The 13,089-nt window shown below is 39.0% G+C and overlaps 1 protein-coding gene across 2 annotated transcripts in view; it reads right to left on the bottom strand.

Moving 5' to 3' along the window:
• LOC140463096 (uncharacterized) overlaps nucleotides 1-12,848 on the bottom strand; it is a 28,201-nt gene extending 15,353 nt beyond the window's left edge. The window contains exons 1-2 of one of the 2 annotated variants that reach the window (XM_072556816.1): nucleotides 12,685-12,848; nucleotides 6,167-6,410 (exon numbers count right to left, since the gene is read on the bottom strand). In XM_072556816.1, the coding sequence (XP_072412917.1) occupies nucleotides 6,167-6,410; nucleotides 12,685-12,824 (384 nt within the window). In that variant the 5' untranslated portion in view covers nucleotides 12,825-12,848. Of the gene's footprint in view, nucleotides 1-5,479; nucleotides 6,411-12,684 lie in introns of those variants that run through there. The other variant, XM_072556815.1, reaches the window with a different exon arrangement.
• Between the last annotated feature and the right edge of the window lie 241 nt (nucleotides 12,849-13,089).

Raw genomic sequence — 13,089 nt, forward strand, 5'->3', positions numbered from 1 at the left:
CACAGGCTGCATGAGCACCACTGCAAATGGTCAGCAGCACATGTTTGATATGGTGTACAAATCTGAGATGTATGGCCTTGCATGTATAGCAACATTCTGGCACTGAGATTCATACCAGATTTGTGTTGCAGGCAAGACATCTTTTTGTTAGTGTAGAATTCTGTTAGTGTAGAAAAGCACTTACATTTACTACAAAGTAGCAGCCTGGCTTCACCTGCTCGAATTTTGAGAAAGCTTCCCCTTCTCAGGGTAATTTTGAGGTAGTCATCAAAATTACATGGTTAGCAGATGACTAGGGCCGTATTCATAAGGTTGACCTTATACCTTCTGAAAGTGTAGGAATGCCAAGGCATATAATAACCAGTCAACACAGGTTTTCAATGGAGAGAAAAAAAATTACTAGAGAACCAGTGCAAATTTCCTTAAAAACACATTGAGAAGGAGCTCATTTGAATGTTTCATTTCTATTGACAATCTGAGTGCAGGATGTAGTTTCTTAACCTGCGGGGAAAAAAAAGTTTTTGCAGCCGAAGATTTGAATATCTTAAACATTTCATGTTTGTGTACTTGGAAGTTCAGCAGGGGTAGAAGGTTAATGGTCATTCTATTGAAGACATGCTTCTCACGGTAACCAATGAAGATGTTAGCGCATCTAAGGCCTGGACGGAATCCCATGGCAAAACAGTCTATTTGGATTGGCTTAATGCTGACACAGCAAATCATGATGTCAATTTCAAAGTTCACAAGTCTGATAAAAACAGATTCAGATACTTTTGGCACATCTAGATTGCTCCAATATAGTGCAAATATCAATGGCCTCCTTGGGTGATATATTGGCGATTGAACTCGCAATGTCAAAAAAGTACGTGGGCATTCTATTGCTCTCAGTATGTAAATATTCCATGGTAGGGGTGATGAGAAAGTCTATAGCCTTAAAACTTGTCTTTAAACATTTAGACTAAAATGTAATGCTGAATTATAGAACACATTTACTGCAGTAGAAAATAGGCAGGAAGGCTCAGAAAAAAGAAGGGATCTTAAGGAATGCAGAAGACCAGGACATCTGGGCTCACCAAGTGACAACAGGATGCTGCAAGGCAATTAAGAACATTTGCCTTGGCATCGGTGAATTTGTGTGACCAGGACACCAAGTGATAACATTCACAGCCGTTGCCTTGTGAAATTAGTGACAGTGTTTGATTCTGATCCTGAAACGAAACTCAGTACTATCAAAAGCTTTGTAATTAATGGTCAATTATAATGGATTCTCATTACCCCTTGCAAGTGGGGCAGACACAGAGAGAAAAAATTTTTTTGCTGTTGCAAAACCTGACCTGAGCGTTCAGAAGGACACTAGAGAGACAGGCCATTTTAGTGTTGAGGCTGTTGGAGCCAGTAGAAAATTAAATCTTCGTGCTTACTTGCTATGGATTGAATTTAATTGCATTTTGAGACTTTTTGGTGATTTTAAGTAGCCATTACTGGTTATAAAATGCAAACTCTGTAAAAGGTAATATTAGTAAAGCTTCAACTAACTTGTTTTTACAGACCATGACTGCACCACTGTCAATTCTAACTAGTCAGATCTTATGTCTTATTTAAATTTGAGTCACAAACTTGAAAAGAAGGAATGTTTAATTTGAGACTAATTAATTATTTTAAATACAGCCTTGCAGTAACATTTCAGCCTCAGGTACAGAATGATTCTGTGCTTCAGATAAAAAGCAGGAATCTGCTCCAAGCTTAAAATTATTCTAAACCTAACATTGAAGAGATTCTGACACAGTCTGTCGGGAAGCCATTTTATGGTCAAACGTTTGCCCTCCTTGCTAAGAAGCCATTTCGTAAAACAATGATATCAGACATACAAGCTTTGCAATAATGCCTTTTGACATCTCTCACTTAATTTAGATTGTACTTCTTTATAGGATTTTATCTTGCCAGCAGATGCCTAACTCGGCTGGATTGTTTTTAATCACCTGATGGTCAGTCAAGCGCACACAGATCTGTCAATTAACTTTTCTTATTTATGAATTATTGTTTTTCACTGTTATCTGTCTAATTAAGAACATGCAATGTCTTTTTCAAACTTTTGTATTAAGGAAGCCACTTTGTATCAGTACATCGGAGTAGCCTGCTGGGGCACTTGAAGAACTGGTACCCTACTCTCCTCAGTTATTAGAATCTAGTTAGTTTAGCTTATGTTGTAACAGTGATGCTATTGGTAAATAAAGGGGATGACTAAAATTAAACTAAACTGTCTGTAAAAGTGTTTTTTATGCCAGACTTCCAAAGAGTACAATCGCTGGGATGAACAGAGAGAGGCTTACAGGTCTGAGTCCATAAGGAATTCCCTGGGCCATCTCAAATCTCCACCTTAACGATGATAAGCTGAAATTTTGGGTTGTGAGCTTAAAGACAGCATGGCTGCCACACAGCTCAATTTCTTCACTCTCACAGGTTTTCCAACCCATCCATCTCCTCTCTCTAAGGGGTTGCAGCAATTTTGAAGCATCACAACGTAATCCGAGCGGATACAAGTTTGGAAAGCAAACTTGCATGGTCTTTGTGAAAGTGAAGGATTTCTTCAGAGTGTGTTTGGGAGAGCTAAGTGTTTGAACAGATGAAGCTAGTTTTCTTATGCTACTACTTTGCAGTAAATCCACAAATGGTTTCTAAACAGTATGCTGCTGTCAAGCCATAAAGATGGCTTGCCTTCCACACTAATTAGTAATGTTATATGACTTGCATTGCTGGTGTGATGCCAGGTATGTAGGTCAAACATCCCAATGGCTGGCAGACTGTATCAAACAACACAGCAGGCACAATGTCAATTATCCTCTCAGTGGTCATGTTTGTGGCCTCAACACCATTAGATATGATTCAACGTTAGATTCAACCGATGATTCTGCAGCTGAACACTATTGATTGAAAAAGCCAGATTCTTATACCGGAAACTGGTTTAAGCTCATCAGTCAGGCTCGCGGTGTGATGAATTTACCATGCTAGAAGCTATATAGACAGACAGTCCCAGGTTGCGAACAGGTTCAGTTCCGGCATCGACTTGTAAGTCAATTTGTATGCAACTTAGAACACAATGCAGAACAGTACAAAGCTGGCGTTTGTAGTACAAGAAATGTTCATATGTCGTCCTGTATGAGATTGTGTTAGTAATTATGAACATTCATAAAACAGGGACCCCCCATATGAAGTAAGCAGAAGAAATTTGTACACACATTTTCTTTTTGTCCCCTTTGGGACAAGAGTCATGCACACTGGCAATCTCAGCTGTATTCTCACAGCAATACCCTGACCACTCAGAGGCCCAACCATTGTCATTCTCTTCTCAACCTGTATAGTGTTCCTTTTCAAAATCTGATTTCATGCATCCAAGTGCCGATGAAAGTTTTGTCTCAGTTTAGCAATGTTTAACTCATATAGCAATTCACAAGCAATTTTTAAAATCTGTTGTCTAGATTTCAAAACACAGCTTCACCTTTTTGTTCCAAGTTAGTGAGAAGTGGATGCAGGACAAACTTATTTAAAAACTAGCAATAGGTAACGATTGCACCAACCATATGTCTGTTTTGACTATTCAGACAGTGAGTTCCTGCCTTGCCATGCCAGTGATGACAACGGCACAATGTTTATAATATTAGAATGATAATGCTGCATTTTTGCCTGATAATCCAAGTTTTACTTGTACTTATCTTGATCAAGTTTAATAAATTGTCTGATGTAACAGAAGCCAGAATAGTCTTGTATTCATCTATTGTTAAGATTTCCTACTAAATGTGAATTCTTTAGAGAATTTAGAGTGGAAGATATAAAAATTGCATTTACCTTTCCTGACGACTGGACATCTCAGAATGCTGTATATCCATTGCTTTTACAGTGTAGTCACTTATGTAAAATGCAGCAGCCAATTTGTATACAGCATGCTCCCACAAAGTGATAATGACCATTAAATATGTTTGTAATCAGAAGAATATTGACCAGTATATAGAAAAAAAACTGCCCTGCTCTTTATAAATAATGTCATGGGATCTTTCTTGCTAGCTCAGAAATCAGAATGGGCCTTGACTTAACATCTTATTTGAAAGACAATGCTTCGAACATTGCAACATTTCCTCAGCACTGGAATGGAGTGTTGACCTTCATGCTCGTGTCTGCAGTGCAACTCCAACCTATAACTTGATTCAGAGGTAAGGATGCACCTAACCTCCACAGTTTATAAAAGAACTGATGGCTGCAGCTTTTTTCTATCAGAACTGATACTTATTTTTCTTAAAGTTGTACAAGGTTGACATGAAATTAAAGCACATGGTAGAAGAGGTAATGGGCTGGAATGGATTAAGAATGAATTAACACAAAAAACTGAGAGTGGGAATAACTGGGTCATTAGTTAGTGTGCTGATGTGAAAGTGGGGTACTGCAAAGAACTGAACTTGGGCACCAGCAGTTCACTATTTATCAATGGTTTGGATGTGAAAACCAAACATTGTATTTCCAACAGGAAACCCCTTGCACATGATACAAAGCTAATGAAGGATGTGTATTTGAGGAAGATGTAAGACTTCTTTGAGAGGATTTAATCAGAATTAGTGAATGAATAAGAACATGGCAATTTAAGGTTATCCATTTTGCTAATACATGCAGAATATTTCTCATATAGTGTAAGGTCAGAAAGTATAAATGTGCAAAGGGACCTTAGTGGCTTTGTCAATAAGTTACTGAAGGCTAACATGCAGATACAGCAAGCTATCAGGAAAGCTAATGGAATGTTAACATTTATTGCAAGATGATTTGAGTACATGAGTAATATGATGTGACTTTCAGTGCTTCAATTGTATGGCAACTTGGTTAGACCACACCTAGAATACTATGTGCTCATCTCCTTATCTCAGTAAATATTTTATTGTCATTGAGGGAGTACAAAGAAGATTCACCACACTTATTCCCAGGATGGTAGGACTGTCTTATGAATAGAGCTCGGGCAAACTGGGCCTGTCCTCGCAAGAGTTTCTAAGAATAAGAGGTGAGCTCATTGAAACCTACAAAACATTTAGTTTAAGGGATAGATAAGGTACTGCAAGTAAGATGTTTCCCTTGGTTGGGAGTCTAGATCCAGGCAGCGCAACTTTAAAAATAAGTGGGATACCATTTAAGACCAAAGAGAAATATGTTTACTCAGAGAATGATCCATTTTTGGAATTGTCCGTCCCAGAAGGGCTGTGGAAGCTCAGTCTTTGAGTGTGTTCAAAGTAGATGTTGATAAATTTTTGATTATCAATGGCATAAAGGACTGTACAGATGGTGTGGATAAGAGGCATCAAAGTGTTTGATCAGCCATAATAATATTAAATGGCATAGCTGGCTTGATGGGCTGAATTGACTACTCCTGTTCTTATATAAAACTAGTAATCAATTAACATGCATTACTTATTACAAAAATTAAGAAAAAGATGCAGAACCAGCATTCAACTTTGTAATTGTGAATCTTTAATCATACATTCTCTAAGTCTTCAATCTACTTTCCTCTTCTCTCGCAAATCACAGCATGTCTCCCAGGTTGCAGTAGATACCCTTACTGCTGTGATTATTCTTCAAGCAGGAATGGAGAATACTCTGGACTGGCAACATGTCTTTATGATTATGAAGAAAATTATCTCTATCAGTGAATGACTGAACATTCCTCTTACAATAGGACCCTTTGTATCTTGACCCTTGCATCAAGAACTAGGAAAATCTGGTTACCAAATTCAAATTGCAGCTGGAGAACCACAAATCTGCCTCTAATTCAGTTGAAGCTAGTTACGATTGTATTTTAATTACAGGAAATATAATAATTCAATACCATTTCATAACAAAAATATTACACCCTTTCCCAAGGTTTAAGCTTCCTTGCCATTTGTGAAACAGTAGGTGCACTATTAATTGACATAATTTTGTGTTTTTGAATGCCAGGGATTTCTTGTCCACTTTGCACAAGGTGCAGTACTTGAGCAAAAGATAAGGTACAGCTTTCTCCAGTAACTTCTGTGGTTAAAGCTGAAAGATGTGTAGTGTCACCAATTGTTTTATTTTCATGTGGTTCCTTTATTTGGCTGTCTTCTGTTAGTTCACAGTACGTGTTGTGATCATTACCTTCTATGTCTTCACTAACCTGAAATTGCATTCTCACATCCTCCATTTTCTCTGCTTGTTGATCTATGGGTAGCGGATAATTGACCTTTGTGGTCTCTATTGTTGCTGTTTCGTCATTTTGTCCTTGATCACTTGGAGTTTGTCTGAGCAGTCTCTCAAAAGCCTTTGTCATATCTTCCTCTGCCGCTAAGTCATTCTTGGCATCAATTATTTGTGAAGAAAGCCATCTTTTGTAGCTTTCAAGATCAATGGGTCCAATAAACCTAGAAAAAGTGGGAGTTTTATTTGATATTTCCACACAAATGCCACTGCCTAACATTAATCCAAGCAGGAACTGTCACAAAATCCCAAAACAAATGGAAACAATAAAGTAAACTTGAAAATAAAGTGCTGCATTTCCATTTTTATACAAAGCAATGTGTTCTTAAGCATGTTTCAAGGAAATATATTTGTCATTTAGATGATACTGATAAATACACCATCCACCCACAAATTCAAAGTGTCAAAATTGGTTGCATCCCCATTTTGCATCTTACCACATTATTACTTCCATTAGTCAGAGTCAAACAGCACAAAAATAGGCCCTTCAGCCCTGTCTATCTGTGCTGACACCTCCAGAGATCAATGGACTTGTCAACAAAGATTTCTATTTTCTTCAAGTCTCCTGACAGGCCTACTTTTGTGTATATCTTTTCCTTATTGCACCTCCTAAAGCATCATCTTGTATTTGTCAGGATTGAATTCCATCTGCCATTGCTCTGCTCAATTTGCCAGCTGATCAATATCAGACCTCCTCACTATCTAAACACTCCCAGACTTTGTATCATCTGCAAAGTTAGTAACTAAACTTTCCAAAAGACACATCCAATTCATTAATGTACATAACAAACAGCAAGACCCTTTGGGACACTGCTGCTTGCTGCTTCCAACTACAAAGAACCCTCCATCACCCTTTGCAAGTTAATTTTGGATCTAGTTTGTCAACTTACCTTGAATCCCATAGGCGCTCACGTTTTGGACCAGCCTTCTACGTGGGACCTTATCAAAGGTCTTGCTGAAGTTCATTGTTTAAAACAATGCATGTAATTTGCACAAGAGGATTTCTTGATTTTGAGTACTGGAGAGGAACTATTGCTTATTATATGATGTAGAATACAGACTCAGTGGGCTGAATGACCTCTTTTTATGTGCTGTATGATTCTATGACAGTGTCAATCAAATGGAGAGCTTTTCCATGCTTTTCATGATTATCTCTCTCTGAAAATTGTAGATAATATCAAAGGCAGAGAAAAACATTGAAAATCATATGGATAACTATGGTAATGGTTTAACATTATTTTTTAATTGGTTATCGGAACCACCAGACACATCAGCTACAATACAGTTACAATCATATTATACAACAATCTGATATGGTTATTAATATATAACTTCAGTTGGCACTGTTAGTGTATAGGTGAAAACATATTTTATTGTTACAATGTATTTGCAAGTAAAAGTCGATCTCATGTAAAGGTTGACCCTCTATTTTTGGCCAAAGAATCTGTAATTTTCCACGTATCTCAAGTAAAAGTCAACCCTAGTTCTTTGCAGATAACAGGTCAACATTAATGAGTCAAGGTATTATCCTGTACATAAATGTTATGGCTACAATGATCAGTGAGAGTTACATGTCTGGTAACTTTTTTTTTAAATCAAAAATAAAAGCTTAAAATGTTAGTTTGAAAAACTAAAACAACTGCAAACGAGAAACAGAAGGAAACAGAAGAAACTGACGGGAAGGTTTGAGACACATCAGGTCAGTTGTGTGCAGCTCCACTGAGCTCATTTCCCCTGTAACAAACATGGAATACAGTCATAATACCTAGCTGAGGTTTTGAAATTTCTTCTTTTTGTGTAAAAATGCCCTCCAGAAAAAGCTGAAAGTTATTGAAATTGCACAGAAGACAAATAACTGTGAAGCAGCAATTACCGTAATTCATTGTGATTTTTATATTCATTTAGAGATCAATTGGCTTCTGCTAATGATACGGTACTTTGGACTATAGCATGAATTTCAGCTCCTCAAAAGTAGTATCCATGTTATGGTCAACCCCATAAATTTAACCTTAAAAAATAGTCTTAAAAATCCGACTTTTACACTGGTATAATGGTTTTCAGATGCTTCTTCCTTCGAAATATCATGAATTGAGGTCACTTTCTTAGTAAAGGGCAAAATGGCTAACTCTAAACATTACATAACTTCTGTTCATAAAAAAGTTATCTGCTATTGCACAAGTAAACTCATGTAGGTGCAGTAATTTTAGCACCATAAAAGAATGAGTAGAAAGCAGTGATGTGCTGCTTTTTGATTCTGAACAAAGTAAGTGAATTAATGGTACAAATACAGATTAATTAGAGCCATGATCTTAGAGCCATTATGGACATAAGGTTCCAATGACATCAAAGCTGGGAATTATACATTTGGGGTTTTGACATTTTCAAAGACGTTTGACAAGGTTCCTCATGGGAGACTGGTTAGCAAGGTTGGATCTCATGGAATACAGGGAGAACTAGCCATTTGGATACAGAACTGGCGAGGGTTGCTTTTCAGACTGGAGGCCTGTGACCAGTGGAGTGCCACAAGGATCAGGGTTGGATCCACTGCTTTTTGTCATTTACATAAATGATTTGAATGTGAACACAGGAGGTATAATTAGTAGGTTTGCAGATGATACCAAAATTGGAGTTGTAGTGGACAGCGAAGGAGGTTAACTCAGAGGACAATGGAATCTTGATCAGATGGGCCAATGGGCTGAGGTGAGGCCGATAGAGTTTAATTTAGATAAATGCGAAATGCTGCATTTTGGAAAAGCAAATCAGAGCAGAACTTATACACTTAATGGTAAGGTCCTGGAGAGTGTTGCTGATCAGAGACCTTAAAGTGCAGGTTCATTGAAAGTAGAATCACAAGTAGATAGGATAGTGAAAGAGGAGTTTGGTATGCTTTCCTTTATTGGTCAAAGCATTGAGTATCGGAATTGGAAGGTCATGTTGCGGCAGTACAGGACATTGGTTAGGCCACTTTTGGAATATTGCATGCAATTCTGGTCTCCTTCCTATTGGAATGATATTGTGAAGCTTGGAAGGGTTCAAAAAAGATTTACAAGGATGTTGCCAGTGTTGGAGGATTGAGCTGTAGGGAGAGGCTGAATACACTGGGGCTACCTTCCCTGGACTGTTGGAGGCTGAGGAGTGACCTGAGAGGTTTATAAAATCATGAGGGGTATGGATAGAATAAATAGACAAGGTCTTTTCCCTGGGGTAGGGAAGTCCAGAACTAGAGAGTATAGGTTTAGGGTAAGAGGGGAAAGATATAAAAGGGGCCTAAGGGGCAATTCTTTTCACACAGAGTGGTGCATCTATGGAATGAGCTACCAGAGGAAGTAGTGGAGGCTGGTACAATTGCTGCATTTAAAAGGCATCTGGATGGATATATGAATGGCAAGGATTGAGAGAGGTATGGGCCAAGTGCTGGCAAATGGGACTAGATTAGCTTAGGATATCTGGTGTCATGGGCAAGTTGGACTGAAGGGTCTGTTTCTGTACTGTACATTTCTATGACAGGCAGGCAAGGTGGAATAAATACCAAAGCAAGAAATGGTCTTGGGTCAGAAGACATGGGATTTATATGGGTAGAGGTTAAAAAAAAAAGACACTGGTAGACATAGTCAATAGATGCCTTAACAGTAGCTAAACAATTGGAAAGAGAATAAATCAGAAAATAACAAGGGAATGAAACAAAGTCTGTACGTTAATCATATGCAATTTAATCTTCATGTAAATTGAGATAGTCAGATTGGCAGAGGTAGCCACAAGGAAGAATTCAGTGTATTTTGGACAGTTTCTAAGAATAATATGTTGTGGATTCAACCAGTGATCAGGGTATTTTGGATCTGGTAATGTCTTGAGGCAAATTTAATAAACAATGTCAAAGGTCCACTGCAAATACTGGCCATAACATGGTAAAATTTAGCATTTCGTTTGATAGTTAACAACTTATGTAGGCTTAACACAGTTGTTTGCTACTTAAGTGTTATTACAAACGAACGAAAGCAGAGCTGACTTCAGGTGATTGGATGAGTTTAGCAGTAAAGATGTTTCAGCAACAATTACAGATGTTTTAAAAAGTTGTTCATGGCTCACAGCAAAAATATATCCCAGTGAGAAAGAAAAATTCTTGGACAGGGAGAAGCCAACCAAGGTTAACCAGGCAAGTTAATGATAGCACCAAATAGAACGAAAGATTAGTGGTAAGCCATAGGACTGGCAAAGTTTTAAAAACCACCAGAAGACAACCAAATAAAGTGGGAGAGTAAACTTTTGAGGGTTTACAAGAATGATCCCGCGGATTCAGGGCTCGTCATATGAGAAATGATGGAAGACTCTGGGTTTGTACTCAATGGAGTTCAGAAGAATTCGGAGGAATCTGACTGAAAATTACTGGATACTGAGAGGCCTAGAGATCAGCGCAACATTAAGGGCCAAAGGGTCTGTATTGTGCTGTAATGTTCTATGTCCTATAAGATGTTTCTACTGGTAGGACAGACTAGCACCCAGGGACACAGACTCCGGGTGAAAGGATTACCCTTTAGAACAGAGTTGAGGAGACATTTTTTTCAGCCAGAATGATGAATCTGTGGAACTCATTGCCGCAGAGGGCTGTGGAGGCCAAGTCATTCAGTGTATTTAAGACAGAGATAGATAGTCCATGATTATTAAGCGAATCAAGGGTTACAGGGAAAAGGCAGGTGAATGGGTTGAGAAACATGTCAGCCATGATCAAATAGCAGAGCAGAAACAATGGGCTTAATGGCCTAACTCTGTTCCTATACCTAATAGTCTTACTTGCAAGTAATAGCTAGACAGCAAAAGTTTCTTTAAGTATATAAAAATGAAACAAGAAACCAAAGTGAACATAGGCCTTTTAAAGGACAATGCTGGGGAAACGGAGAACCAGGAAATGGTAGAGAGGTTTCATAAATACATTGATTGTTATAGTAGAAGACACTAACAGCACACCAAAACTACTAAATAATCAAGGGGCAAAAGGAGCAGAGTATATAAATAGAATAACTATTACTAGAGGAAAATATATTCATGAAACCATTGGGGCCAAAGACTTAAGTTACCTGGACCTTTGGGATTCATCCTAGGATATTAAAGGATGTATATACAGAAAGGCACTGGCAGTAATCTTCCAGATTCCTTATTAATTAATAATGGTTTGAGGAAGCAACAAGCAGGATAGATAAAGGGGATCCGTTTCAGTGAATGTAATATATTGGATTCTCAAAAGGTGCTTAATAAGTAGTAACATGGTGTAGGAGGTAGTATATAAGTATAGATAGAGAACTAGCTAACTAACAAGACAGAGAATTGGGATAAGGGAGGCATTATCAGGATGGCAACCTGTAACTACTGGAGTGCCACAATAAGTGTTGGACCACACTTATTTACAATATTTATTAATGGCTAGTATTAGGAAAGTGAATGTTATTGCCAAGATTGTGGATGACAAAAGAGGTGGGAAGGCAAGTGGGTAAGGATAACGGAAAAAGTCTGCATTGTGATACATTCGGGTTAACTTAGCAGATATAGTATAATGGAAAACTATTGTACAATGCAAAATTCCTTCTGTTGCACACTCAGAATGCTGCTAAAGCTGTTCACATGAAACTGGTAGAATCACCAAAGTGGAATCTGTGTGTCTGTGCAGAAACCAAATAATTGTAGTTTTCTTTTATTTTTGGAAGTTTGCACGTGCAGAGAAACTGCTGCCATTCAGGAGAGAAGATCAGCTTTATCTTTTCACAAAAATGTCAGAACAGAGGAATAGAGAAAAAAGGCATATCATGGAATGAGGAACATGTTAAAAGCTTCAGGTAGCATGCCTCTTTCATGATTATGTCCATGCTTGGGTATCCTTGTAGAGGGAATGCATGCTGTCCACCACAACATTTCACGCATTCTGTAATCAGTAGGGGGCTAGGGTGCATTGTCACCTGACAAAATTATATTTCAGTTTAAATGTTTTAGCCTTTTTGTCATTGATTTTGATAATGATGCTCTTTGGAGCCTATTCTGCTCCAATTTTCTTTGATTTGTCTGTGTAAAATTTTTTTTAAAAAAACTGCCATAGACCAAGAGGCTCGTTAGAGAGAGAGAGAGAGAGAACTGCTGCTGCTGCTTTAACTTGAGGTTGACTATGGCTCAGGCAATGCTTTTTACCAACTTCAGCTGGTGTGGGAACTGACATCATTCTGCAAACCAGCCGTCCAACCAACTGAGCTAACCTACCCCCTTAAAATAGCGGGCAAAACATAGATGAAAATACCATAAGATTAAAAAGGGAAGTTACTGGAGTCTTAGGAATCAGGTTTGTGATGAACAGGAATGGCAAGCAGCTGGACCTTGGCTCTTGAGATGCTGCATCTGGATTAAAACATAGTGAAACCAAACGGCACCATGTCAGGGAGACTGGGCCCGGGACTCTACCTGCAGTAATAGTACACCTTGGCCTCAAGGAGTCGCTCCTCGGAACACCGCACCGCGTCTCCCAGCTGGGCCAAACCTCGTTGGAAGAGCTCGTCAGCCTCGAACTGATAGCCGTGAAACCGCCTGCACTCAGCCTCCATTACTCCAGCCCCACCATCAGCCTCTTGATGTTGGCGGACCGGAATCCGCGGCCGTGCGCCCCCTGCCGACTGGAGGATTGATCGGACTCCTGCAGCGCGGACCGGAATACGCGGCTGTGCGCCCCCTGCCGACTGGAGGATCGATCGGGCTCCCGCCGCACCTTGAGTGCAGACCGGAATCTGCGGTCGTACGCCCCCTGTCGACTGGAGGATTGATCGGACACCTGCAGCGCGGACCGGATTACGCGGCCGTGCGCCCCCTATC

The sequence above is a fragment of the Chiloscyllium punctatum genome, chromosome 37, assembly GCF_047496795.1.
Source record: "Chiloscyllium punctatum isolate Juve2018m chromosome 37, sChiPun1.3, whole genome shotgun sequence".
Taxonomy (NCBI): Eukaryota; Metazoa; Chordata; class Chondrichthyes; order Orectolobiformes; family Hemiscylliidae; genus Chiloscyllium; species Chiloscyllium punctatum.